The sequence below is a fragment of the Aplysia californica genome, unplaced genomic scaffold, assembly GCF_000002075.1.
Source record: "Aplysia californica isolate F4 #8 unplaced genomic scaffold, AplCal3.0 scaffold00361, whole genome shotgun sequence".
In the NCBI taxonomy this organism is placed as follows: Eukaryota; Metazoa; Mollusca; class Gastropoda; order Aplysiida; family Aplysiidae; genus Aplysia; species Aplysia californica.
This window is the reverse complement of record NW_004797631.1, coordinates 214,566-238,265: the sequence shown is the minus strand read 5'-3', so window position 1 is coordinate 238,265 and position 23,700 is coordinate 214,566. Positions and strand designations below refer to the sequence as shown.

The window sequence follows — 23,700 nt, the reverse complement described above, 5'->3', positions numbered from 1 at the left end:
GCTTTCCTCTGCGCTGCTCAAGAGTACTAGAGCATTGAAGTCATCTTCTTTTTCGAGTGCCTCATCTGCGTATTGGTTCGCTCCTCGTTTCGTAACTGGGATCCATTTATAAGAAATATAATATATCATGGTTACTATATTTTTCCGTCACCCCCACCCCACCTCTCTCTCTCTCTCTCTCTCTCTCTCTCTCTCTCTGTCTGTCTGTCTGTCTGTCTGTCTGTTAATCTCTCGCTCCCTCTTTCTCTCTTCTTTCTTTCGCCCACTCTGTGCGCGCACGCGCGCGCACGCGTGTGTGTGTGTGTGTGTGTGTGTGTGTGTGTGTGTGTGTGTGTGTATGTGTGTGTATGTGTGTGTGTGTGGGTGTGGGTGTAATATGGGCTACAGGTTTTGCTTCTGCTTTCTAAATAAAATTGTCACAACAAGTACAATTTCGAAACTGTTGACAGTGGCACCAACTCTGAATTTTATTACTGCTGTAACTAGAATGCCCCCACTGACGATTTATATAACACAACTGCAGCCACTGTTGCAGGCACAGGGTAGACGAGAGGAAAATCCTGAACAAAGTTTTGGGAAAAAGACGAGCTAAACTACTCTTATTTTTAAAACCATTAAAGTTTAAATTACATAACCTAGGTGTAGTATGGCAACGAAACATCCAAGATTCCAAGTACGATTACTTCAGGCAGGATCAAATTTGCTTGAATTGATATTTGTATATTGTTTGCTGCAGATGATATTATTGGGTGTGGTGGTGTACAGCGATGACAATGAACATGCTCACGGTAAGTATAATTCTAGACATGCAACTAAACGTAGAACGACACTCTGGCTGACTGGCAGCTAATTTTAGTAATGTGATGTCATCACATCCTGGGATACCCTCAGACTATTTTTAGAAGGCCGTGGAGATACCAAAGATCAGGTAGTAATCTAGAGAATCTTTGGAGATACCGCATGGAATGACATGTTGGGTCAGAGTCAGTGGTTTGGCGTATTATCAGTATCAATGTGTTTCGAACTGTAAAATTTCACACTTGCAGCTAACTGCAGCCCGTCAGCCATGCTCTAGGCTACTGATTGGTTATTACAAGGTTTCCGGTATGTTGATAACATTTCAGAATTCCGGTTGAGTCTAGATCTAGATTTAGATCTAAAAATCTAGGTCTAGTGAATTGTGATGCTTGAAATTGAAACACGGTAAACGCAAAGACAATAAAGCACGCAGAAATTGCCGTAAAGACGCCGGAAGATTACCCCCTCCTTCCGCGGGCGCGATAAACCATGCGCAGAAGAGAAGCAGCAGCATCATCAGAGCACCGCATCCACATTACCAGTAGATCTATTCCTGGAAAAACATCACATCAAAGCGTCGTGCCATCTAAGATTCTCTACACATTCTTTGGTGCCAGGCGGTTGGCTATATTTAGATGTAGTCTCGTGATCGGAAAGTAGAGCTGGATCCCGCTCTCCAAATCTGAGAGTGGCGATTCGCGATTCAGTCGGCTTCAATAAATCGCGAGTACGTGAGCGCTTGTGGAACACTAAGTCTTGGGCTTGTTGTGTGCGTGAAACGGAACAGTGTTATGTCAACGCCACTTCGCGAGTCCCACTCTTGTTGTCCCGCAATCCTCTCCGCCCCCCCTCCTCCCCACCCTTCTTTGGGTTGCTCTACTGACCTCAATTAGCAACCCCCATAAATTCATCCCCCCATGATTCGCTAAAACAATGGCTCCATAAAATTCCTTCTGTCTGTTGGGTGGAACCCGTTCATTTTGTTTTAATAGGGGAGTTGGACTATGCCATCTTTTGTAAAATAAGGGGAGCCATATTAAGTGTTCCGTTCCGTTCTTGCGCTCGTGACTCGACTCGCGTCTCAGCAGTAGGTTACAAACAAGCCACAAGGTGATGACAGCGACAGGGGAGTGAATCGGGAATCGGAAGGCGATACTGTTCCGCGTTCGGCTGAAGTGAATCGCGGTCCTCAGGGAATAGGGGTGATTCAGTTCCATTCTCGCACTCACGACCCAGCTCTATCGTAGAGGTATCCCGGTCTGACGTCACATAAGATGGCCGCCTTACCTAAAAATAGTTTGCATTGTTCTACATTTAGTCGCATGTGTATTCTAGATCTAGAATCTAGAAACAAATTGCAAGATAAATGTTGTCATCTGTAACTTAATTGATAGGCTCTCTATGTTGCAGTAAAAGACTATTGCTTTTTAAAAAAGAGAAATCAGAACTTTCACGATGAGTCGGAGGCAGCTCATAGGCATCAGAGTGTGTGATAATTTTCAGCAGTTTGTTACGGTTGTATTCTTCTATACGTAGATTTAATATGAAATGAGCTGTCTCTGCAAAAAATTAAGGTATATTAAATGTAAAGTTACCTGGCGGTCAGATGAGTCACGTCTGTCAAGGGTGCCCTGTCCAGGATAGATGTTGCCTTCTCTTTGTCCTGTCTGCCACTGATTCTCTCAGTGAGTATCTCTCAGACGATGTCAGCCTATTTCCCGCGGCTCAATGTGACGTCATCCAAGGGCGTGCTATGTCTCCCTTAATTATCTTGTCCCCTTAGTAAAGATAAAAGTCATGTCCCTTGACATCACAATTAAAGACAAGTGTGACAATCCACTTCAGTCTCTAATTCCGGGCTAAAAAGAGAGACCAACATGACATCAAAATTAACAAAAAGAAAGTGAACAAAAACTGTCATGGTGTGTATTTATGGAAATAGAAACGTTTTCATTTATGAAGAAATAATTTTTTTTTTGGTTGGGGCCTGCTCTCATCATTAGCTCAAATTGTCTTCAAACTATTTTTCCTTGTTGAAATTGAGTCTCCACCAAAGTAGAGTGTATGCCCTACCTGCATTTTTGTTTAGACCAAACATGAAGTAGGCCTATTTAGTCGAAGCTGAAGAAAAAATTGGTCTGTCCAAGTTCAATTTCTTACCTGTTGTATGGATCAAATCTGGAATAGAAGTAGGGCTGTTCTCCTTTGGCCCACTAATAAATACAACATTTAATGATATAATGTACAACCAAATGAGATCAAAATTGTTTGCATCCTTTCTTCCTCAGGGTATTTGCTTTGTCGTAAATGTGGCTATGAGCTGGCAGAAGCTGAAGACCTTATATCTGTTCCTAGTACTTTAGCCCACCGCCAGAGGAATGACTCGATGGGTGGTGGTGAACGTGCCTTGATACAGCTTTTCAAAAATCCTCAAGGTGAAGAAATTCAATAAGTATTGTAGCATTGTTACATAATTTGTTAATCTTTTTTAGGAAAATGTTGTTTCTATGAGTTTGCTATCATGTTGGTACTAGATATCTAGTACTATTGTGGTCACGACAGAATGATACAAAAATCAAAAGTGTAAGTAAAAATTTCAGCTGGATATGATGTAAAAAGATTTTGAAGCTTTCAATGATGCCTTCCAGTGCCATGCAGAATACTTGAAAAGTATATTAAATTAATTTCATTCCACGATCTAAAGTTCTATCATTTACCCTTACAGAAAATATAATTACAGATATAAGTTCATTATTTTGGGGGAGGGTTGTGACAGTAAGCTGAAATGATGAGACTATTTTTCTATAGACTGATACATGGGAGAAGTGTTTCAAGCCAAGATCTTTGTTGGCCACCCCACTGACGTTAGTTTCTGCTATAATCAGGGCTTCTTGAAATTCAATTGCCTCCCATTTTTGAAATCTTTCCTCATTGAATAATCGCAATATGTGTTAGTTTTTCAGATCATGATATTACTAGAGAGTCAGATGCTGGTATTAGATAATATAGTGTAAAGCGCATAGAGCCTGCTGCTGAGCGGGGATATGCGCTATACAAATGCTATCTATTATTATTATTATTCATTTTCCTACTTTCTGTTTTTAAAAAGTACTAAGATATATGCAAACCTCTTTAATAAGCGCTCTTAAGCAGTGCTGTATCTCTTTGGAAAGTGACACCCATGGCAGACTCGATCCATCCCTCCTACCTGGCCCTTTCTTGAAGACCTGTATATTCGGTTGTTGAAGGGGGAGTCAGAACTGTGACTTCTCTCCTTCAATGGATTATGGTGCCCAGGGAACTTGCTACACCCTAGACATGCCTCTGAACATTTTAATTGATGTAGTTAGGTATTGATTTTGGTTAGGGTTAGAATTTCATAGACAGTCCCCTCTAAATATAAAAATTCCAAGGACTTACACTCGGTAAACAAGTTCCACACCTGGTTCATCAATCCTCCCTTGCTTATTTTCTGAGGCTAATCATGTCTTTTCTGTTGTTAAAAAAATCTTTGGTTAAGATATATTTATGTGACTATTTTGTGCCTTGAAGATTTCAGACCTGATGTGTGTTTCCTTTTTTTTTCAGGTGCCTACTTTGAAGTGATTACTCTAACCAATGCTCATGTGGAAAAAGCAAATGAGGTATAAAGTCTGTTAACTTCCTGGATTTTTATGTTGATATTGCCAAGACTTTTATGCTATTGTTGGTGATACTGGTACTGCTTTTAAGTTTTAAGTTCATCCCGACTGAAATGAATAAATCAATAAATATATAAGTTTATGTGTGTGTTTTTGTGTATACATGTAAGTATGCATGTGTGGTTTCATCCCGGCTAAGAAATTTCAGTGAATTTCGCAGAAAACGTGAGAATGTGAAAGAAGGGAATCTGTATTTGTGTTGATGAAATGAAAGTGCTGATGGACCTGGTATACTTATCAGATCTCACTAACGTGTACGTGTTCACCCCTATGGTGCTGGCCTTTTATTTTGGAAATATTTTTGCTTCATTGTCAACGTTTTCTCAAATTTTTTAGATTCCTGGTGTAAAATTGTTCAGTATGGAGCACAAGATATTCTCGGATAAAAGCAGAAATTTTGAAGGTTCCTTTTGTTAAAAGTGGCACAAACCATGATATTGTGCTAGCATCTGCATTTGTCGCGGCCCGCGATTGTTGTCATTTTTTTGGTCTGCGAATCGCGGCCGCGATTTTTGTAATTTTCAACAAAAAAAACCAAAGCTACTTCATAACATATCAGACATGTATTTTGATAAGCTTTAAGACATCCATGTGTATCTATTTTCATGTGGAGATTATAAGTACATTGCATACTATTCATATTGCTGTTTGTCTTATATTTTTCCCTCTTTGTTGTGTTTTAATTTGTTGGTGTGTTAAATTATTTTTTTTAATGTCTGATGTGTTGTTTTCTTTTTTTTTTTTTCGTTGATACATGGTAATGTCATTCAATTTGATGCTGTTCCTACCTTTAAAAAAAAATAAATGTGTTATGTTAGAGCGGGTCTCCACCAATACCAAACACTGACACTGGCACGCCCCATGTGTGTGATTCCATAATTTACATGTTTATATCCTGTAGGCCTACTTTTTCTTGAATTACACCCGGTTAGGGTTAAAACAGCAAATTTTCGGATAAGTGGACACACGCCCTTATTTGTTAATTTTTGTGCTGTTCTAATTTTGATTTCATTCTTTTGTGAAACCTTTATTATTTTTCACATTTTTACACACTGGGTGGCTGCAAATGATATTCTGGATGCTTAAATCAGAGCACAAGAAATTCTGGTGCTTTAGATTGTTACCTCTATCAACATATTGCTATATACGTCGTCACAGTGAGTTTAAAGCTTGAAAATTTATAGCAACTTTTATGGCAACTTTTGCCACTTTTTGTGGCAACTTTTGACCAAAAAATGGCAGCAAACGCAGATGCCAGATTGTGACACCTCAAAATAAGCCTACCCAGTTATCTAAACGAGAAACAATTATCACCAACCTATTTTCTGATCACTTTGCACATACTGACACTGTTTTTCTTTGTTAAGAAATATGCAGCAGACAGTTGGTTCCCAGGCTTTGCATGGAGCATCGCCAGCTGCCCGAAATGTGGGGTTCATATTGGATGGTAAGTTCTAATTGTAACAATTCCTGGGGTAGGGGTTTAGGGTTGTTTTTTTGTTTTGTTTTATTTTATCCCCTATTTTTTTCTACACACTTTGTCAGCTAATAAATCTTTGTCTGAATTAAAGTCCAAGGAAGCAAGAGGACATATTTGATGTTGTGAGCTTTTCACTTGAGATATTCTCTCACTTTTATTTGTAAAATGTAATCTTTTTTTTAATGCCTCTTTGTGTCTTAGTTCTGCTATTCTCATTCTTCTCCTTGTCATCCTCATCCACCTACCTCCTCCTTTCTTTCTCCTGGACTTAAATGTATGAAAAAATAATGTGTAGCCTACGTGTATGTTTCCATATATCTCTCTTTTAAAAAGAGCCTTGATAGAAAGTATAAGAAGGTTTTTAGATCTGCTTAGCTAGTATTTAATTGTTAAATCCTAAACCGGTACAGTGGCATAAGTAATTGGAAATGCAAAGGAATAAATATTTTCTCCTCACTGGTAGCAACTTCTAGAGACTTCATAGAGTAAATCTAAGTTTTATTGAAAGGAGACCATCTTGTTACAAATGTTGGCTTGGCCAAGTGTCTTAAAAGTTTCTTATTTTCTCACATCAGGGGCTTTGATGCCATCACAAACTCAGTACAAGAGATGAAAATCAAGCTGTCTTCATTTGTTGGCCTGATCATGGACAAAGTGATGCATGAAGATGGTAAGTCAGACTCTCGGGCAATGATAAAAAAACCAGTTGAAATTGCCTAAGTCGGCCACTCGTTGTTGAGGAGAAATGCGGTTGTCCTAGACAGGTGGACATCTTGGACTGTCATTATGAAATATATTTATGAGGAATCGTGGTGAAATCAAGCGGTAGTTCTTTCTATCTATTGTTCATGGCGGTCTCCATACCCAAAAAACAAACTGGCTAATCATCCTTTATGCTGTACCACTTTGCCGTCACATCTCGCTGATCAGCGATGTTTGCCACCCAGTTTCTTTGGACTTTTCCCAAAATGGCTTTGCCTTTGATGGCAAGGGTTTTTACAAAATCTGTATGAGCCTTTTGATGGCGAAGTGTTAATTAATGTTAAAAAAATATTAATACATAGGCCTACTGAGACACTTCCACAGACAATGAAAATAGCAGAAGGCGCTGATGATGCAAGTGTAATTATGTTAAGTTGTTTTTTTATGTTTTGCTTTATAGTTTTCTATTATTTTCCACTGTATGGTTATGTTTTAAAGGCTGAGAATTAGAGATAAATGTCAGTAACTTCAATGCTTATGGTGTATATTTAAGTTTTTGGTTTCGACTCTGTATAAAATTTTCTTCAGAGAAAATGTGTAATGTTACAGTTGTCATTAACAATATTATTATAATGATTATTAAAAGAAGATGAATTTCCCTTGACTTTTCTCACTCCACTTTTACTTTCTTGTTTGTTTATTTTTCAGAGGTCTACAATTTAATAGCTGTGCCAAAAGTCTACACGAGCTGACAAGACTGAGAGTCATAATGCTGTTCTCTCCCCTGTCACAATAGGATAAATTCGAGACTGTTTCTCGTGTTTTTGTCTTTGATGTTCATCAAGATGACTGAGAATATTGAGACCTTAAGCAGCTTTTTTGACTGTGGATGTAATGACCGTATTGTAATATTTCTTTTGTCATAAGGGGGATTATTTGTAATTAGTGTGTTTATTTTAATGTTTTCATTGCTTTTATTGATTAACTACTTCCTATCGTTTTAACTGTGATTTTAAAAAAAAATTTGAGCAACAGAGAGGTAAATTTTTAAGTAACGAAAGTATTTTTACAGAGATTCGTAATCAAATGTTACTCTCAGTTTTGCCACTTGTTTTGATTAAGCATATCTACATTGATTGCCCGGTTGAGCATTGCTTATTTGATCATGTTTGTACAAAAGCTACCGTGGTGAAATTCCTAATGGACGGCAGCCTATTCTCGGCAATGAAGTTTTTGGTTTGGATTCATGTCCGATTAGACTATTGCTACCTCTTCTTTCATATCGAAGGAGAGTTCCGTGCCATCTGGATTTATAAAGGTGTTTGGAACCACACTTTATTGATGTGAATTGGTGCGGAGTTGAATTCAGCAATGCTTCACACTGCACTATTACATTGATACTCTTTGTGTCACATTCAGATGTAGCCTATATCCTTCTTTAAAGTAAGACTTTGCATGTTTCTAGTTGACACAGGATTTTATATGTATTCTTTCAAGCAGATTTCTATCTTAGAATATTCTACAGCTATAGTATCAGTATAAATGGCTAGTTTATGCACCATGTACAGTATAACACGGATAGCTCGAATTCGTTGAGACCGGCCTCGGTAGTTGGAGGGATCCGTAGTTCAAGAGATATCTTACAAAGATAAAGAAGAAGCAAAAAACAGGACCTTAGGCTCAGTTTGACGGATGCGTGATTTGGAGTCTTCTGTGTTCGACCTATCCCTGTTGTACTGTATTTGCTTATGGCGGCGTGCATAAATTGTGAAACTACATTCTGCTAATGTAAATAATCTGTGGGGTGGTCGTTTTTGCTTTGCATGCTAGTTTGTTTCCTCAATGAACACAAACAGATCCACTCTGCTTCAATGCCCATTACACATTCATAAACTCTTTATGTATGTATGTGCATGTACTTTGAAATGGTGCTAGTGCTACGTCCAGATAGAGAAGATATGGTAAGATTATGTTGTTTTTTCTAATATATAAGCTCTTATTTCATCTGATATTATGTTGTCTTTAGAGTCAAACCCTCAAAGATATTTTACCGTTCTGAGTACAAAAAGATTGCGTGTATGAATAACTTTTGGGGGCACATTAGTTTTTCATGTGATGTGGCAGTCAGGTTTGCATATTTATCTTGTGTACACAAGGATTTTCTCAAGTGTTTGTTTCTATAATATAGTATTTATATCTTGGGCACTGCTGTGAGTTCTTACTTTATCATATGTTGTATCGGCCGGTAGCATTCACTTTGCCTTTCATGAAGTAAATACTCATTAAGCACTGCGTGTATGTCCTCAGAACCACACAGATAATATAGTATATATAGCAACACGACAAAATGAGTCGCATTGTGACAATATTATGATTACCCTCTGCATGTCAAATTAGAGATCTCCTCAAGCCTTACACATGGTGAAACAGCAACCGTTTAGTGGCTACATTTGTTTCGTTATAGTATAGCTATTTCAATTTGTGAAATCAAAAATACGTAGTCCTTTCAAAATGGAAGTTTTTTGCCCAATATCTTAAAACAGCTTGGTCAACACAGGCTTGCCAACTGGGTCACACATTTCCCAGAACTGTCTTTGATTGGGTAATCCAAGACTTAAGAGGACATTCACTGTATACTGTAAATAATTAGGCCCACACGAAAACCAGTCCTACTTGCTTGATGAAATTCTGTTCGTTGTGGCGTCGGTGGCTTTATGGCTAGGCTCTCAGTGTCAGACTGGCAATCATAAGGTCACGGGTTGGAATCCTGTCAGGAGCCCAACGTTGTGTCTTTGGGAAAGGCATTTTACATGAATTTTCCTCTGTTAAACACACCGGAAACTTTTCAAATGCTGAAACTGACTTATATCAACTTTTCAAACAAATCGTTTATCATCTTCCATGCTTGTGAAGTTGTCGAACAAAGAATTTGCCACTTAAAAAAGTGGACACATTATGTTTTTTATAATTGCATGTTACTTCCATAGCAAATTTGCATCTCTATTTGTTGTGTTCACTCATACCTTGTTTGATATTTGTTTTATCTGGTTGTGTTCCTATTCTTATTAAAGAGGGTTTTGGTTGTAGTTTTGTTTTTTTGTCATCTTTAGTTTGCTTTATACTCTCTCCCAAAGATGATGTTATTCTTTATCTCTATGATGACCACCACAAGTCGTTGTCGCTACTTTAGATTAGAATAGAGAGATAGTAAATTGCCATGACTAACTAAACTTTAGGCTGTCACTGTAACCATGGTTGATAATAATTATGCTGTTCTATGCTTTGTTTACATGAAACTGGCAGGAAATGAGCCAGTTGAATTTGTCCTATTCATATACGTATAGTTAAGTCTGCTGACCTATTTTTCACTTCCAGTAAAAGTACAATTGAGCTCTCCTTCATTGGCAACGTGGGTGGTCGGAGAGCACCACTGACAGGTCCTTATGCTTTACCTTCCTTCTGTTGTTTCTGTATGTCTGTCTCACTTTTACCCAGTACTAAATGACTATTATTGTGCCGATGTGCTTCTCTTTACTCAAACAAACAAACTATTGGCAACCTAAATTATCTTACTTTTAGGCACATCTGGGCTCTCCATACTCTATGGAGCTAGATCTACATGTGGTTTGATGTGATGTCATGCTCCAAAGACTGTTTGAACACAGTGTAAGTAGGGAGATCTCAAGAAGACCTTCACCAAATATTTTTTTCAATACAATGTGTGCATTTATTTTCCCACACAATTTTTTTTTTTTTCTTTTAGAATCTAGTGTACATGTTTTGATGTTTTGAGAAAATTGTTCTTAAACCAAGAAGTACAACATATTTGCTCACTATTGCTCCATTTAGATCTAATGTCTGTCCGACCTTTATGCCATTAAAGTATTATAATGTTAAGCTGTATATATAAATGAGACTTAACCAATCTGTACTTCGTTTAATAACTTGTCTTTTGTCTGTGTTCTGGAACATTCTACTAATTTCTTTCAAACTTTTATCCCAAATGTGTCAAAGATTAGTATTTTGTTATGATTAGAGTCTAACACAAACTTCTGATTCTTATTCGTCACAGAACCTTTACAAAATTGTTGGATGGCTAGATATTGTCAGATCTGTGTCTGAGCAGTTGCCTTCTTTGAACAGAAATACTTCCTGTCTCATGTTAACATATATTTTACATATTTACTCTATTCTGTTTTGAAATGAATATTTTATTAGTGCATTCATTCGAGTACAAATATATGGATAAGAAGATGATCCCCATACTAAGTCAATTTTACAAAAATATTTGTAGATGAAAATAGATTTTGATTGATCATAAGAAACATGTATTTATGTTATAATGTGAAAAAACATTATCGTTTGGGAGAAATTCTGTACTTTGGTTGTTTGTTTTTTTTTAACTTACTGACAGTATTCACTTTGCTTAGTACTGGTGTATTGTCTCACATTTCTATGGAAATCCGTAATGATAAGAACCGATCTGGAACTGTTGTGTATTTTGTTGAAATAATTTGTGAGAGAAAAAATAAAGCAGATTCTTATAAACACACTCTGTGCTGATGATTTCTTTTCTGCAAGACTATGGTTCTATTTAGTTACTTGGAAAATGCCGAATGGCATGGATTTGACACCCTTTCCAACTGTTTGTTGGTTTGGGTCATACCTAAGCTCAGGCCTTTTAGTCTTATATTTGTCAGTTATCTAGGATTTGATTGAACCGAATGGTGCATGGAGAGCAATGAAATCTCCTGAATAAGAATATATAGGCCTACCATTTTGGATTTGAACTAGTCACTCATACTCGTACAACAATCTAGCATATTATCAACTGAGTTAAGTGTTCATCATTTGTGTTGTTGCATTCCTTTCTTGACAGAAACAATTACAATATAACATAGAAAGGTCGAACACAGAAAACTCGAAATCACTTCTCTTGCACTCCCGGTGGAGCATAGGCCATCAACAACATTTCTCCAGCGAAGCCTGTCCTCAGTGTCCTGTGCATCCTTTTCTAGCTGTTTCTATGATGTCCCCGCCTTTTCCAATTCCGCTTGTACCGCTAGCCTCCATGTCATCTTTGGTCTTCCTTTCTTACGTTTTCCTGGATTCCACCTCAAAGCCTGTCTGTGGGTGGTTGGCGGGTGCTCTGGTGTGGTTTGCTTCTTTTTTCCTATCAAACATCTAGCTTCTATCGTCCTTATCTCCCCTCATCATCAATCATCATCAATGCCTTTCACCCCTGGCAGGGTATAGGCCACATACAAGCTCCTTCCATTTATCTCTGTCCTGAGCCATCCTTCCAAGCTCGTTCCAAGTGAGCTTCATTTCTCTCATGTCCCTTTCCACGCATCTCCTCCATGTTTCCCGTGGCCTACCCCTGCCTCGTGCTCCTTGTGGGTTCCACTGCAGTGACTGTCTTGTGATGTTTCCGCTGGGCTTTCTTAAGGTGTGTCCCATCCATCGCCACTTTCTTAGTCCTATTTCTACTTCTATATCCTTTTGTCCTGTCCTTTCCCACAGCTCTTCATTTCTTATTCTATCCTGCCACTTAATTCTTAAAATACTCCTCATACATCTGTTGATGAAAGTCTGGACCTTATTCAGTACTGTCTTCGTTGTCTTCCAAGTTTCGCAGCCGTAGAGGAGCACAGACTTGACGTTGGAGTTAAAAAGTCGAATCTTGGTGCGCAGTGAGATGTTGCTTGCTTTCCAGAATTTTGATAATTGCTTGAAGGCTGACCTTGCCTTGGCGGTTTTTGCTTTAACATCTGCCTCGGTTCCACCTTTACCATCGATGACACTTCCAAGGTAGGTAAAGGAGTCCACTTCTTCAAGGGGAGTGTCTTCCACTGTCACAGCAAGGTTTGAAACTTTTCCTAGCTTCACTACTTTTGACTTGCCTGGATGTATACGTAGGCCAACACTCCTTGATAGGCTGTTGAGTTCCTTGGTCTTTTCTTGCATCTGAGCATGTGTGTGAGAGAGCAGTGCAAGGTCATCGGCGAAGTCCAAGTCGTCCAGCTGCTGCCAAGGGATCCATTGTATTCCATTACGTTTGCCTCTGGTGGCTTCTTTCGTGACCCAGTCAATTGCCAGTATGAAGAGAAAAGGTGAGAACAAGCATCCTTGTCGCACTCCTGTCTGTACCCGGAATGGTTCTGAGAGTTATCCTTCGTGGAAGACTTGGCAGCTTGTTCCATCATAGGTGGCCTTCACAAGCTTGACGATTTTCTCAGGTATTCCAAAATGCCGCATGAGTTTCCACAGATTTTCCCTGTCCACGCTGTCAAACGCCTTTTCATAGTCAATGAAGTTGACCACGAGTGGTGAATTCCATTCCAGCGATTGCTCAACAATGATACGTAGAGTAGCGATCTGGTCCACACATGATCGGTTTTTGCGGAATCCTGCCTGGTTTCCTCGAAGCTTCTCATCTGTTGTCAGCTTGATTCTCTCCAGGAGTATCCTGTTGAAGACTTTCCCAGGTATGGAAAGGAGTGTAATGCCTCTGTAGTTGTTACAGTTGCTGAGGTCTCCTTTCTTTGGCAGCTTGATTAGGTGGCCTTCCTTCCAGTCTGATGGTGTTTCCTCCTTTTGCCAAACTTTTTCAAATAGAGCATATAGAATTTCCACAAACGTATCTTTCTCTGCATTAATGGCTTCCAGTGGTATATGGTCGGGACCAGCTGCCTTGTGGGACTTCAGTGTTTTTATAGCGGCTGCAATTTCCTCTCTTGAAGGTGGTTCCGTGTCTATTGGGAGGTCATTTCTGGCTGGAAGAATTTCTGGTTGGTTTTCTGGAGGGGGTCTGTTCAGTAGTTGATCAAAGTGTTCTCTCCATCGGTTAAGTTGCCCCTCTGGGTTGAAGATAGTCTTTCCTTCTTTGTCTTTCAATGGTAGAGTGGGCTTGCTGAACCTACCTGAAAGAGTTCTTGTTGTCTGGTGTACAATCCTCAAGTACCCGTCTGTTGTTGCTTTCTCTGCCTTTTCGGCCAGGCCATTGAGGTAGGTATTCTTGTCCTTCTTGATGGAATTCTTTACCTCCCGGTTTACTTCAGTGTACTCTTGTTGTGCAGCGAGTTTCTCAGTTCTTATCTCCCCTACTTCTTTTTTATGTTTGTTACTCTCTTGTAACACCTGTAATCTTCTGGCGCTCATATGACCTTATGCAGTTGCGAGCGCCGTAAAACTTCTACTAAAAAAACGAACAAAAAGCCTGTCTGATGATGCTTTTCGGGGGTCTCCTCAGGGTGTGCCCAATCCATTTCCATTTCTTCACCTTTATGTCTTCCTTTACTGGCCTTTGGCTTGTTCTTTCCCACAGTTGAGCATTTGTGACTCATCGTATGACTCGATCGTACCACTTGATCCCCACTCTCCATCTTAGGCATCCATTTATGAAGCTCTGCAGTTTCATTGCTGCTGATGCTGTGAATCTCCATGTCTCTGAACCATACAGTATAACAGTCTTCACGTTTGTTTTGAAGATCCTCAGCTTGGTGTTCAATCCTAGTTCCTTAGACATCCATATATTCCTGAGGATGGTGAATGCTGCATTCGAAATCACACATCCGGCGAACTGCGCCTGCGGTCCTGGGTTTTTTTTTCTTCTTCTTTATTTTTGTAAGATATCCCTCGAACTACGGATCCCTTGAACTGCCAAGGCCGGTCCGAGACCAATTCGAGCTATCCGTGTTAGTGTTATTCTGTATTTGTGCGTGTAGAGTCAAAAGCTCAGTGTGGGTGGTTACTGGGTGCTCTGGTGTGGTTTGTTCCTTCTTTCCCAGGAAACATTCATCATCCTTAGCTCTCCTCCTTCTTTTTTTAAAGTACGTCACTCTCTAGTAACACCTCTTAACTTCAACGTTCATAATTCTTTCAATCCTATCCAAACATGTATCACCCTTAGCTCTCCTCCTTTTTTATAGTATGCTACTCTCTAGTAAGACCTGTTATCTCAGCACTTGTATAAAAGATGCAACAGCCATAAAACTCTTATCAAAACTAAGCTCGGTGATATTAAAGGAAAGCAGAAACTGATGGCAACCAAGACTCGTGTCAATCTGTCAGTGTCACTGCATACATTATAGAGAGGCTCACACACGCACACACACACATTTGCACATACACGCACACATAACAGAAGCACACACACACACACAGACATACATACACAGAGAGAGAGAGAGAGAGAGAGAGAGAGAGAGAGAGAGAGAGAGAGAGAGACTCAAACAGATAGATAGATTCTTACCCCTGATGTATCCTGTATTTTAAAGGGCAAAATTCACTCCACAGATCTGTTTGTAAAAGTTGACCAGAATATATGCCAAAAAAATTATAATAAATAATGGGGTATTTTTTTACTAGATCTACATGTACTTTTTACGGGCAGGATCTTTCAATTTACACGTCCGCCCTGTTTTCTTTTTTTTAGCAGTGCAATCCGCTTTTAAAAGTGTTTTTCTGAAGAAGGAAAATAACAAAAACAAGTAGGCCTAACTATGTATTATTCAGGGAACCAAGAACAGTTCACAAATGACTCGGGCAGTGTTTAAATTTGTCTTGGAAATATTACAAACGAAAGAAGGAAGTTGGTGATATTGGGGGGGGAGAGAGAGACTAAGATAAAGGGAAGTAAATGATTCCATCTTAATGACGCCGCGTATTTTATCGGCTACGTCCCCTGATCAGTTACTTTGCGAAGTCAAGTGATGTTTTTTTTTTACTTGTTTTCATTTCCCCATCATTATCATTATACATGTACTATCAAAAATGTCCTTGACCTCACATCAGGTACTAAAGAGTAGTACGGAGTTTAGTCCAGTATTGTACGCCAATTACTGGACGCTTTTCCTCTAGATTTTTCTGGCTACCTCCTCTTGAAGGTTCGTTAATAATCATCATTTTAGAAATCGGCAAATTTTTGTTTGAAACGAAATGTAGATCTAGATCTAATTGGTTTGGGAAAGAAAGGAAATGGATCATTATGAATGTGTGCTCGGTATATGAGAGTAAAATTATATTATCTGAACCCGGAGATGCATGGTTTCCTTTTAAGTACTTATGACTTGGCTAAGCGTTGTATTAGTTAGAAAGCAAGTTGAGAACACATATTATGATCAGTTAATGCTCATTTTAGAATCTAAATCTAACTCGACGCTCACAGCTTAATATATCTCCTCAAAGATATCAATTATTCACGTTAGCACAATTATAATATTATTTTTCGACGACGAATACTATAGCCTAGATCTACTGAAAACTGAAAATGGAATGAAATTATGTCGTCCTTGACGATCCGAGGCACGATACCGGAACTTTTTAAATTCTTTGTGCCTTTGTACGTTGTGGGTGCCTCGCTCGATTACTCAGCGAATTTGGCGCTCATTTTAATTGAAAAGTGACATGGCAACTGAGAGAGAGAGAGAGAGAGAGAGAGAGAGAGAGAGAGAGAGAGAGAGAGAGAGAGAGAGAGAGAGAGAGACAGACAGACACGACAGACAGACAGAGAGACAGAGAGCGTGTGTGTGTGTGTGTGTGTGTGTGTGTGTGTGTGTGTGTGTGTGTGTGTGTGTGTGTGCACGTGTGTTGCTGTTGTTTTGGTTTGCGGTTTTTTGTTTTTGTTTTTGTTTTTGTTGTTGTTGTTTTGTTTTTATTTTGTTTGTTTGTTGTTGCTGTTTTTGTTTGTTTGTTTGTTTTTTGTTTTTGTTTTGTTGTTGTTGTTTTTTGGGGGGGTCGTTTTCTTGTTAGTTTGTTTGTTTGTTTTGGGGGGAGGGGATTGATTGACACACTCTTGACTATTGGAACACGCACTGTCATGTGATAGTAAGAATACAGTAACATGTAATACAAATGTATTATAACTGTAAGTGTAATGTCAAGTAAGGGGAGGTTATTGCTGGCATGAATGGCATATGACAGTGGGGGGGGGGTTCGGATAGAAATGGAATTACATACTCGATAGATAGATAGATAGATAGATAGATAGATAGATAGATAGATAGATAGATAGATAGATAGATAGATAGATAGATAGATGGATGGATGGATGGATGGATGGATGGATGGATGGACGGACGGACGGACGGACAGACGAACAGATGGAGAGACAGACAGACAGACAGACAGACAGACAGACAGACAGACAGACAGACAGACAGACAGACAGACAGACAGACAGACAGACGGAATATTCGAACGGGTGAAAGGGGGAGGGGGGTGATAATATAGGAATATATGTAGGCATATGTATATTAGTATTATCTTTATAGACAGAGTTATGAGGTTCTGTAAACTTGTATGAGTGAAATGTGCGCTCGCGCACTGTGTGTGTGTGTGTGTGTGTGTGTGTGTGTGCGCGCGCGCGCACTGTGTGTGTGTGTGGGTGTGTGGGTGTGTGTGGGTGTGTGTGCACGCGCGCGGGCACCCGTTTTATTATTGGCAAGGGGAAATTTGTTCTCGCATATATTTATGTAGAAGAATGATGGTGAAGTTTTTTATACGGTACTTGATTTCTTTCTCTCTCTCTCTCTCTCTCTCCCTCTCCCTCTCTCTCTCTCTCTCTCTCTCTCTCTCTCTCTCTCTCTCTCTCTGTGTGTGTGTGTGTGTGTGTGTGTGTGTGTGTGTGTGTGTGTGTGTGTGTGTGTGTGTGTGTGTGTGTGTCCCCTAATGTCTGAGATCAGCACTGAGATCTCGCTTCCAGGTCGAGCTTGGCCTTAAAATTCCATTCTCCTTTTCTCATCCCTTGGGGGTTACATCTAAAGGGTGTTTTTTTGTGTGTGTATTTTTTGTTTGTGTCGTGTGTTTTTGTTAGTTTGTTGTTTCTTTTTTTTCTTTTTTTTTTTGGTCTAGTGCCGTAAGAATTAGGAATTTCACTGCAAGCCAACGACGTTGCCAAGCAGTAGGCTTCTACATGTATATTATTTATCTGTCGATCAAATGGTTCAGAGTTGCCTAACATGTAAATACCAACCTACAGGGAACCCACACCGAAGTACTTGGGCATCACGTTTGATCGCACTCTCTCTGGCAAAGATCGCATCACGAGAACAATCTCTAGGGCGAGAAAAGGCCTAACACTAACAGCCCTTAAGATGATGTCCCGAGCTAAGATGAGCCAGAAAATCCTTGTCATCCTCTACCAGACACTGGTACTCTCTGTCGTAGAGTACGGGCTCGGACTCTTGACCCTATCAAAGGCGCAACTGCAACGATTCGAGGTGTTACAAAATGAAGGAATGACAGCAATCCTGGGGTGCACACGAGATACCTCAACTGAAGCAATGAGATACTTCCTAGACTTCCCATGTGCAGACGAGAGGCACAAACTGGCACAAGTCCAAGCCTTTCTGCGAGTCAGTGCAGACGAGACGAACCCTCTACATAAGAAAGTGGGACGGCAGATACCATCAAGGCTAAAGAGGGGCACAGAATGGATGACTCAAGCCACGAACACCATCAACGAGTGCTGCCAGATACAAGACATCAGGAGAGGCAGGGATTGGGTTGTGGTCGATGATGCGCTCGGAGAGTGGTGTTCGTCCTTCCTGAGGGAAGAAGACCTTCTTCATCATATCCGGAGAGTGGGGTGGGTCCTCAGGTGGCTGATTAAGCCAATCTTCGCCTTGAAGGTCCTTGGGCAGTGAGGGCAAGGTTGCGCTGTAGGGTCATGAATTGCGGGAGCACTGCTTGCACGGGACTTTCTTGTTGCGCGCTTGCTCTTTGCTGTTTCCAGACGCCGTGATTCATACGCTGCCGCTCCCTTGCTGATGGCTCCACGCCAGGCTGCACGGTTTTGGGCTGTCGTTTCCCACGAGTTGTGGTCAATGCCGAAGTCTTTCAGAGAGGCCTTCAGGGTGTCTTTAAACCGCTTCTTCTGACCTCCATGGGAGCGTGCTCCAGTCTGAAGTTCTCCATATAGGATGCGTTTTGGCAGACGCTCGTCTGGCATTCTGACTACATGGCCAGCCCAGCGGAGTTGTGTCTTTCGGAGCATTGTGAAGATGCTCGACATACCTGTCTGCTTGAGGATTTCAGTGTCTGAGACTTTGTCCTGCCACTTCACTCTGAGCAGTTTGCGGAGGCAGTTGAGGTGAAATCGGTTGAGTTTCTTGGCGTGCCTCTGGTATACTGTCCAGGTCTCGCTTGCATATAGTAGTGTGGTGAGGACAATGGCTTTGTAGACACTGAGCTTGGTCGATAGGCTCATTCCTTTGCGTTCCCACACTGACGAACATAGACGTCCAAACGCAGAACTAACTCGCCTTTGCGATTCTAGCATGGGTCTCATCGTCGATGTGCACACTGCGAGAAAGAGTGCTGCCTAGGTACACAAACTTGTCCACAGTTGCTAGCTTCTGCCCGTTCACTGTCACAGTAGGTTCAGTAGAGTACACAGCAGCGAAGGCAACATTGGGTAGAGAATGTCGCAACTGGCCACTTGGGGCTACAAACGCTGAAATTGAAACCCTGATAGAAGAGCATAGCGAACATGGAGATGCTGTGATCTTCACGGATGGATCAGTCAACAGAGGAGTCAAATCGGGCTGGGCCTTCAGTGTCAGAGTTGATGGGGTAGTAGTGAAAGAGCAAAGTGGAGCAACTGCACTGACAACATCAAGTATGTGTATGGAGATAAAAGCCATAAGTGAAGCTCTACACTGGACCAAGAACACAAGCCATCAGCGAGCAATAATCATAACTGACTCAATGAGCACTCTACAGAAGATACAGAAAGGGATGCTGTATGTGGACTGGAGAGCTACGATCAGGGAGAGCAGCCTGGAAAGAGTGGCCTGGATCTTCTGCCCGGGTCATGCGGGGGTAACCGGCAACGTGAGAGCAGACAAGCTGGCTGGAGAAGCAAAAGTGGGAGGGAATTTGACACTGGACCCACCAACCGTCCTAACTGCTGTAAGGGAAAATTTGAGGAAGAATAGGGCGGATAGCGGTTCCCACACTCTAGGGAGATTGCAGGAGAAGGGGATCCAAAGAGGAGAGGGGAAACACAGCCATCTGTGCGGACCAGTCCGACGGATCTCCAACCAGATCATGATGGAGAATATAAGTAGACAGACTCTGCGATGGATCCCGAAGGGGGGGGGGGGGCAGAGATGGACATGTTCCGACTGCAGTGACCCCAACACAGTGGACAAGTAAGTAAGTAGCAGCCTAGGCCTTTTATAGATCCCAAGAAAACCTTGATATCAACTCATGACACCCCCCCCCTTCCTAGAAACCCCCCCCCCAAAAAAGAACAAAAACAAAAACATTCGAAATAATTATGGTCCCCTTTCTTAAGACTCTTTCATACTACATGTACCTTTGTTTTTGTCGTTCTTCTTAATTTTCCGGTTAAGCCTACTCTACAACATGGAGACACTTTCTCTTTTGAAGTAGGGCTCGATAAGAGATTATGAATAAAGCGCATAGGCGTTTTTGTATTATTTTATAGGGACTTTCCATTTTGTTTTGAGTTTTGAATCTGAAGACGAATATCTAGGTAAAACGTCGTGTGCTTAAACACCTGAGCCCAAGCGTGGGCATTTGCCTGGACCAATAGTAGTCCTTGGCCTGGACTAAAAGCCCCCCCCCCCTCCACCCTTGATCAAAATTTATTACTTTTATTAAATATTTAATAGCATTGAGCCCTGATGAATTTACTAACTCCAAACAAGCATTCGCACGTGATCAGAAGTAAATCGCTGTTTATTGAAATCAGACAATTTTGCCATACGGACAAGTTGTATACAGAAAAAGTACTCCCCCACCCCCACCCTCAATGAGGTTCTATTGTGCACTCACTTCCTCCATTTATTTTGTGCAAGGGAGAACTCAATATGAACTCATTCCTGTCCCCAAAGAATGAGCAGAGCTGTTTAGACATGTTTCTGGTTCTGGTATTGTCAAACCCAGTCGACCCTTTCTCAATCATAATATTATTATCGATATCAGACTAGATCTACCTTTGAGTACAGAGCAAGGAAGTTACAGGAGATATAATAAATAAAATAAAATTATTGTACATTTCAGTAGGCCTGCAGCGTAGGCCCACTCTTTTGGTATAGAGGTCTCGATATTGATTGTCAATGGGTTAAAGTTCAAAGGTCGTCAAAGAAAGTTGTCCGGACAGGCCACATTCCTATGTTTTTCATGTCGGACTAATTTCACCAAAATATAATTAATCAGTTTGTGAGAAAACATTGCTTTCCATTGTTGTTTATATGTGATTTAAAAAATGCCAAAACTCTTTTACAGACATATTTTAAAAGAGTTTATAATCTATTTAAGTATCAATTGAATGATGACCATAGCGAACTATGTTTTTATGCAGTAGCTCTTTCAGGTTGTTTGGCTGACTCATTTGCATAATGCTGTCCGCGTAAAGTTTGCGCAAACGAATACGACCCAGTTTGAATAAATTGACCTAATCGACTACAAAGTATGTCGAGTATTCGTATTTTTACAATTTTCTGATATATTAGGCTATTTTAACTTCATCCTCGTTAGTACAATAACAAATGCATGCTGAAATATGTTCTAGTCTGCTACCATTGTGCAAGAAAATGCTGTTCGTCGACCTCCTTAATAACATTATTTGTTTTAACACTTATGTCATAATGAATATTTATTATGTGTTGGAATAGCCTTTATTATATATAATTAATATGTTTATATATATATTAGACCTATACATTCTTCAGTTTTTATTGTAGTTTTTCTTTTTTACTTCTGGAACTCTGCTTTTGAATTTATGAACTAGAATTTTAATTTACCATAATAAAATGTATAAAGAACATTTGGAGTATCATTTGCTTGAGCTCCTTTCTCTGAGTCGATGACTGACACTGACACTACGTGGCGTCAGTATAAGGTCCTGTGCATTACGAGGTATTATAAATGAAAGTCTTGGTCCTGTAGCATATTATAGGCCTTATTGCAAGCACTAAATGCTTGTCTTTTTCGTAAACCGTTCACTTATTACAGAGTCATATCGTGTAATATGATTATATAGTACAAGGTTATTGGATCAAATTTCAACGAAAATTGTGTCTCTACATTAGATCTATGTGAAATGTTGCCTATTGAATACCATTTTTTTTTTTTTTTCTGAGCAAGGGGTCTTATAATTATTGTTCGCCGACTTTTTTCTTTTAGTGTTAGTAAGGAGCTGGGATCCTTCTCACCTCAAAAACTTGCTTTTACTCTGATATGTGTTCAAAATTTTTAAATATAGGCCTACAACAAGACAAGTTCTTCAAATCACTTTTGATTTCCTAGGCCTAGCCAACAACTTCAAGAGAAATTATGTACTCGATTGTGTTTGAAAAGTAATCGAACTCACTGAATGCAAGCGGGAAATGATACAGACGCCATTTTGGAGAAGGTGTTTTTCCGATGTGAATGATGGTGAAACCGTGGAAGTACTGTTTTGATCGACCTCCTGGATTAATTTGTCACATTTTCCACTGGGACAGTTAAGAAAAAGGTGAGTAAAATTCTGTTAACAGAAATTCCAATAGTTGTGTATCGAATTGTACTGGAATATATGGCGACAGGCGTTCGGATTTTTGTGCAAGAAGTGCACGTCGTGTCGTTCCACATTTGCCCGTGCAAGCTGTCTATCCCAACACTGATGCTGTTTATGAAGTAGACTGTAGGCCTAGCCTATTATGGTTGGTGGATCTTGCAATACAATGTTCTATGCATTTTGTTCAAATGTGTGTTATTGCTACGAAGTAATTATTTTCACATGATTGTTGCCTCCTTTTTTGACATTGCCATTGTGGTGTGTAGATCGTGAGGCTTGTTGTTGTGTTCCCCTCGTCTATTATTGATCCAATTCCGAAGCCGGGGCGGGGGTGAGAGGTTAGACTTCGCGAGACTGGTTAGTTTACGTTTTCCTTGACTTTCGCTCCAACACAGTCGTATGTCTGTCCATCTTGTCTATTAAACAATTTAAGAATACGATTAGGCTATCATTATAAAGTAAAGAAAAATAATAACTTTAGATCCATCTAATATAATTTTGGGCGGGAAACGCGTATTTTATGGTGGGGAGTGTATACACAGACCCGGTAACCGGGAAGTCACAAAGTATACAGAATGGTAGGGGAACTGTTGTGATTTCGGAAAGTTTCAGCGCCCTCTTGGTCTTGGCTCATGGTAGCGGGTAGACCATGGATGTACACTAGATTTTACCTAGGCTCTTCTAGATCTATGGCCTAGAGTCTAGGTCTAGATATATAGTCTAGACAGACGTAAATCATTGATCTAATCTATCTAGTTTCGAGGCTAGCCTAGATCTAGATCTAGATCTCTAGATTCTAGAATCTAGATCAGATCTAGAGTAGAGTCTCACAGCGTCACAGCGTTGCTGTTTGGATGCGCAACCCCCGGTCTCCTGCTTTGTTTTGGATAAAAAGAACAGCGAAAACGAGGTCACTTCCTCAGTTTCTGTGAGCATGCGCAGAATGCAGCTTGTATCACTTTCGTGAAGGAAGTGGCTATTCTCACCCGGGGTGAGAATAGAAATACAATCGACCTCTCACCCCGGGTGAGACTTGCCACCGTAGACTATTCTCACCCGGTGTGAAAAAAGACCTGTTTTTCCTAAGGGAGTGTATACAGACCCGGTAACCGGGAACAAAGTCACGAAGTATACAGACCTGGTAGGGGAACTCGTTTGTCATTGTGATTTCGGAAAGTTTCAGCGCCCTCTTGACTCTTGGCTCTGGGTAGAACTAGATCTAGATCTAGGTTTTCTCTCCTTGGTTTGTTCTAGATCTATGGCCTAGGTCTAGATCTAGACAGACAGATATAAATCATTGATCTAGTTTCAAGGCTAGCCTAGATCTAGATATATCTAGATCTAAATCTAAATGAAGATAGCGGATGTCTTTTTAATGAACGATCGTTTTTTCACCGTTTTGGAGTTGGAGGAATCACAATTTGAAGAAAAGAACAATGTCATAATTTCAATCAAGCAGTCACCCTCTCTATTTCTCTGCCACCCCC

At 40.3% G+C, this 23,700-nt stretch overlaps 2 protein-coding genes across 3 annotated transcripts in view; both read left to right on the top strand.

The window, feature by feature from the left end:
• Positions 1–518: 518 nt before the first annotated feature.
• On the top strand, positions 519–7,704 carry LOC101845563. Its single transcript, XM_005103165.3, has 6 exons — positions 519–788; positions 3,087–3,233; positions 4,387–4,442; positions 5,867–5,946; positions 6,555–6,649; positions 7,390–7,704. Exons 1-6 carry the CDS (start codon positions 647–649, stop codon positions 7,431–7,433), a joined length of 564 nt encoding a protein of 187 aa, XP_005103222.1. The 5' UTR covers positions 519–646; the 3' UTR covers positions 7,434–7,704.
• A 14,279-nt stretch (positions 7,705–21,983) lies between these two features.
• Positions 21,984–23,700, top strand: part of LOC101845018 (double-strand-break repair protein rad21 homolog) — a 34,695-nt gene continuing 32,978 nt past the window's right edge. The window contains exon 1 of one of the 2 annotated variants that reach the window (XM_005103163.3): positions 21,984–22,171. The gene's annotated coding sequence lies outside the window, so the exon portion shown is untranslated. The remainder of the gene's footprint in view (positions 22,172–23,700) is intronic. The other variant, XM_035971017.1, reaches the window with a different exon arrangement.

What these genes read in the sequence shown, in the direction of transcription:
- LOC101845563 (XM_005103165.3), top strand. Translation starts at nt 647, where the DNA reads ATGGCAACGAAACATCCAAGATTCCAAGTACGATTACTTCAGGCAGGA. An exon ending in TGACAATGAACATGCTCACG is followed by an intron (nt 789 to 3,086) that starts GTAAGTATAATT and finishes TTTCTTCCTCAG; the next exon opens with GGTATTTGCTTTGTCGTAAA. An exon ending in CAAAGTGATGCATGAAGATG is followed by an intron (nt 6,650 to 7,389) that starts GTAAGTCAGACT and finishes TTTATTTTTCAG; the next exon opens with AGGTCTACAATTTAATAGCT.